General features: G+C 46.2%; 1 protein-coding gene across 1 annotated transcript in view; it reads right to left on the bottom strand.

The window, feature by feature from the left end:
- Positions 1-4,920, bottom strand: part of SH2D7 (SH2 domain containing 7) — a 12,223-nt gene extending 7,303 nt beyond the window's left edge. Inside the window, exons 1-2 of the mRNA XM_007951831.1 lie at positions 4,751-4,920; positions 3,253-3,342 (exon numbers count right to left, since the gene is read on the bottom strand). Coding sequence (XP_007950022.1) covers positions 3,253-3,342; positions 4,751-4,920 — 260 coding nt within the window. The remainder of the gene's footprint in view (positions 1-3,252; positions 3,343-4,750) is intronic.
- Between the last annotated feature and the right edge of the window lie 431 nt (positions 4,921-5,351).

Below are 5,351 nucleotides of genomic sequence, written 5' to 3'. Positions count from 1 at the left end.
GACATGAGACAAAGTATATGTGAACTGCTGTATGAAAAGTGAATTTACTCTGTAAATCTTCACCCAAATCCTAATAATAAAAAAAAAAAGATAACGAAAATTTTGATGCACTATTTTATAGAATGAAAAGATTTTAAAAAATGCAAAATATCAATGATGACAAAATATCAAAGTTTTAAGTAAAGACCGAATCTGACTCAGCACTTACATGACTAGGCCTCACTTGCCTCACCCTAATTCCAGCCTTGCTAAAAATGGAGTTCCAATTACCACGCCCACTTCAACCTGTAATGCCCACCTTTTTCATTTTCATTTTCATTGTTATGGAGGAATAACAAACACACAGTAAAATGCACAAGTCATAAGCATGCAGCTTGATGAATTTCCACATGTGAATACTTCCATGTAACTACCCTGCAGATCAAGATATAAAACAGTTCCGCTTCCTAGGTAGCATAGTGCTTAAGGCACTTGACTGCTAACCAGAAGGCTGGCGGTTCAAACCCACCAGCCACTCCTCAGAAGGAAGGTTGGGCAATCTACTTCCATAGTGATACTGCCTCGGAAACCCAAGGAGGGGTCGCTATGAGTCAGAGATGACTCAACAGCACATAACAACAAAAACATGTTTAACTTTAGTAGATTCTGCCAAATTGTCTTCTAAAATTATTGCTATATATGATAGTTCCAGTTGTATCACATCCTCACTGAGTGTTTGATATTGCTTGTCTTTCCATTTTAGCCATTCCTTGTGGTTTTAATTTGCATTTTCCTGATAACTAATGATGCTGAATGGCTTTTCATGTGCCTGTTGAAGGCTGGGCAATCTATTACCGTAGTGATTCTTCCTCAGAAACCCAAGGAGGGGTCACTATGAGTCGGGTCCAACTCAATGGCACGTAACAACAACAAGAACATTGGTCTTTTGGATAATCTTTGTGAAGTCCCTATTCAAATCTCTGGTGTTTATTGAGTTGTCTGTTTGTCTTTGGGAGTTCTGGTGGCATAATGCCCAAGGCATTTGACTGCTAACCAGAAGGCTGGCAGTTCAAACCTACCAGCCATTTCTCAGAAGGAAGGTTGGGCAATCTACTTCTGTAGTGATACCGCCTTGGAAACCCAAGGAGGGGTCGCTGTGACTCGGATCGAACTCAATGGCAGGGCATTCGTTATCTTTGTCTTAATGATTTGTAGGAGTTCTTCATGCATTCTGGACATGAGCACTATTTGTTCCCTGTTTAAGAAATCTTTGCCTACCCCTAGGTCATGAATATGTTCTCCTGTGTTTCTTCAGAGGAGGATCCTTAATGAAATGGATTGACATAGTGCCTGTAACAATGTGGTCAAACATAGCAACAACTCTAAGGATGGCACAGGACTGTGGGCACTGTTTCGTTTTATTGTACATAGGGTCACTATGAGTCAGAATCAACTTGATGGCCCCTCACGTTTTCTTCCAGAGACTTTATTGTCCATGGTCCATCTAGAATGGTCTACAGTCCATCTAGAATTATTTTTTTGTGTATGTGAGGTAAACAAACAAGCAAAAAACAACCCATTGCCACCAAGTCAATCCTAACTCAGGGTGCCCTCATAGGTTACAGAGTAGAATTGAGCTCCAAAGGGATTTCTTGGCTATAATCTTTACAAAAGCAAATTGCCAGGCATTTCTTCTGTGGCATCACTGGGTAGGTTCTAACTGCCAGTCTCTCAATTAGTAGCTAAGTGCAAACTGTTTATGCCACCAGGGACCTTATGGTGTGAGGTAGGAATCATTTTTCCCTCCATTTGCATATCCAGTTGTTTCAGTACTACTTATTGAAAAGTTTATCTTCTCCCCCATGGAATTGCAGAGACACTTCTTTTGTCAGGTGATCATACATATAGGTTTGTTTCTGGACTCTATTCTTTTCCATTGTTCTATTTATGTATCTTTGAGCAGCCTCATTTTGATCTCTTTCATAAAAGGATGGTCTGCCAAGATTACATTAAAAAAAAAAAAAAAAAAAAAGGCCCTAATACTGAAAACAACTAGGTTAATATATTTCAAAGTGCCTAGCCTATTATCTGGTACAATGAATAACAATATTTTTATAACAACTAATATTTATTGAAGGAGCTCTGGTGGCACAGGGAGTAAGACATTTGGCTGCCAACCAGAAAGTCAGTGGTTCAAACCCACCAGCTGCTCTGTGGGAGGAAGATAAGGCAATCTACTTCTGTAAAGATTTGTAGACTTGGAAACCCAATGGGAGTTGCTATGAGTTGGAATTGACTTGATGGCAGTTGGTAATATTTATTGAGTTCTTACTATGTTTTGTGCACTGTGCTAAGCACTTTTAAATATATAAACATTATTGAACCCTTTCAATAATCCTTTGATGTAGGTACTAATTTCATTTTTCAGGAAGAGGGCAGCAAAGTAACTTGTTCAAGGTTAGAATTTGAACTCAGGCAGTCTGAGCACATGGTTAATTCTGAGTCGGAAGCCATTGAGGTTTGCCCTAGAGCTCTGGCTTCCCTCCATCCCTGGAAAACATCTCCTTCCTCTGCCTCCCCTGAACCAACCTACTTTCAATGTAAGATCTGACATTATCATCTCTGACTTCATTCTGCCATTTTGTTTCCTCCTCTTACTTCTACTGCCCTACCATAGCCCAGACCGCATCACTTCACATCCAGCCAATTGCACCTGTCCCCCATTGCCTCAACACCATCAGCCTCTGTGTTTCTGTCTTCCCTCCACAGGCTGCTGGAAGTACCATTCTGGAAGTAAGACCATTCTGGACTGGCCCTGCCCTCTTCTCCAGGCACTTCTCCATAGGAACCATGCATCGTGCTGCACCCAAGGACTTGTTGTTCCCCCAACATCCTAGTTTTCCATGCCTCCATAAACCCAAACCATACCCTCTTTACTGCATAGCAAATTTTACTGTTCTTCCTTCTGTCCTGGGCTCAAAGTTCACTTCTGTGAAGTCCTCCCTTGCTTCCCTCCAGGAGGCTGTTCTCCCTGGCCCCCACCCACCACCAACCTGCATTGAAGGCTCAGGCATCATCCCTAGCACATGACCAGTGCTCAGGAAATGTCTCCTGAGCATTGGCCAATGGTTGGATGACCAGTGAGGAGTGAAGGAGTCGGGATCCAGGGACAGCCAGGCAGTGTGGGTGGGCGGGGCTGCTGTGCTTATCTACAAGGCTCCGTTATGGGTGCTTGAGCCCACCTGCTACCTTGCAGAGGGTTTCCTCTCTTACCTGTAGGACAGGATGTAGCCAGTGGCCCGGTCGCTGAGGCGGATGAGGAAGGAGCCAAGAGCTTTGTCCCTGAGCAGCTGCTCCGTCTGCCTAGGCAGATGACATGCCATTAGCTGGGTTCTGTGCCCTTACAGGAGCAGGACTTAGACCTGCTTCAGAATATCTGCTGGCCAGACCCAGTGCACAGACCTCTACCATCAAATAGGGGGCTCCCTCAGACCTTCAGCTGGATCTGTGCCTATCAGACCTCATCTGTAGCCTGTCTGGGCTCAGTTGAAAAGGTCAAGACTCAGCCTGGGATTGGGTCAGGGTCCTAAGGCCGTGTCCACCACCCCCACTGCAGCCTCACTAGCAAGCACACTAACCTCTGACTATGGCCATGCTCTGTGCATCTGGATGGCTGTGTGAATCCATATGATTGGAGATTTTTAGATTTGGGGGAGTCCTTGCTTCAGGACCACTGTGTACAGTTGTGCAGGATGTACACATCAAAAGAGTTTCTGAGAAAACTGTGTCTGAAGCCTGTTTCCTTCAACCCCAAGCAGCTTTGGATGTTTCTATCTGGTGCCAAGTATCTGGGGACATGGTTGAAAATTCTAGCTGTCCAAACACTTACCTGATGCCTTCCCCATATAAACTCAAACTCACTGCCATTGAGTCAATCCCAACTCGTAGCGACCCCTCCTTGGGTTTCTGAGGCAGTATCTCTATGGGAGTAGATTGCGCAACCTTCCTTCCAAGGAATGGCTGGTGGGTTTGAACCGCCAGCCTTCTGGTTAGCAGTCAAATGCCATAGATACTATGCCACCAGAGCTCCTGTGCCCCATATAGGACTTGCTAAATAATTTCCAGGGTCCAGTGAAAAGTAAAAATGGAGGGCTCGTTTTTAAAAAATGATTAAAAATTTAAAGGAAGCAGCAGCAGCACATTAAACTAAGCACCAGACCCTATGTGACTGGGAAGGTCAATGCCATGAAGCTGGCCCTGTCTCTGTCAGGTGCTTCATCTAGAGCTTTGCCAGCTTGGAGATCTAGCCCAACCAGAAAAGGCCAGCCCCATGTCTTGTCCTTTATTCCTAGCTGAGCCGTCCATCTAGCTTTGCCTGGGATGGTCCCTGTTTACAACAGTTGTCTTAGCTGGATCGTGAATAGTATTCTGGTTCAGATGATAAATGATATTGTCCCCCTAGTTATTCATCAGAGTTGAACACATCCTGCTCCCACTTGTCCCCTTTTCTGTTCTTTTGGCCACATGGCAACCCTAGCCCTCCTAGAGCTGTACTCAGTGAGAGCGGAGGCCCTTACCCACCCTGCCCCTGGAAGTAGCTGCAGAGGATGTGGCACTCGGCAGTCTGTCCACCCACTTTCACCACATCCTGAGGTCCCTTCCTAGTCCAGGGAGAGGGCAAGGCCCAGTCTTGTTCCAAAGTTCCCAGACCGTTTTCTTGGCCCTCAGGAATGGTGGGCCACGCTGGGCATGGGGACAGGGGCAGCCTTACTTGCGGGTGATGAATCCGTGAAACCAGGGGGGCAGCGCACCATTCTGCAGAATGAGGGGGGCCTGTGTCTCCATGAACCACTTCAGGGCCAGTGTCTGGAGGTTGGTCAGGCTGTCCTCTGCCCCTTCAGGCTCCCTCCCTAGCCTTAGCTCCTTTATGCTGCCCTCCATTCTGACGAGCACTGCAGCAAAAGTAGGGCCTCCACAGCCCACGTCTCTTTATCTGAGTGTGCTCAGTTCATTTGCCTGAGCCCATGCCCTCCCCAATGCCCTGCAGCACACAGGAGCCCTATTGTTACCTCTGGGTGGGTGGCTGGTTCTCCCTCTGATACTTTGGGGCAGGGCACCTGGGCTGGCTGGAAAAATTGCAGGGAGGGTCATATTAGCAGCCTGAGGTGGGGAGGAGGAGGACGTAGGGAGGAGGCTTTGTGGTCCAGGAAGTGAACTTCCTCACTGAATTTGACTTCTTGACCCAATCTGTGATCTTTGTCACAGCTAAAGAACAGACCCTAGCTAGAGTCTACAGCACTACCTGCCCTTAGCAAAGCAGTAGGTTTAAATTCCCTGTACACTTCCCCTGTGGAGGCTACTTGTATTTTGGT

The sequence above is a fragment of the Orycteropus afer genome, unplaced genomic scaffold (assembly GCF_000298275.1).
Source record: "Orycteropus afer afer isolate SDZICR_OR568_19922 unplaced genomic scaffold, OryAfe1.0 scaffold00313, whole genome shotgun sequence".
NCBI lineage: Eukaryota > Metazoa > Chordata > Mammalia > Tubulidentata > Orycteropodidae > Orycteropus > Orycteropus afer.
Note: the sequence above shows the minus strand (reverse complement) of the source record. Positions and strands in the feature narration are given on the sequence as shown.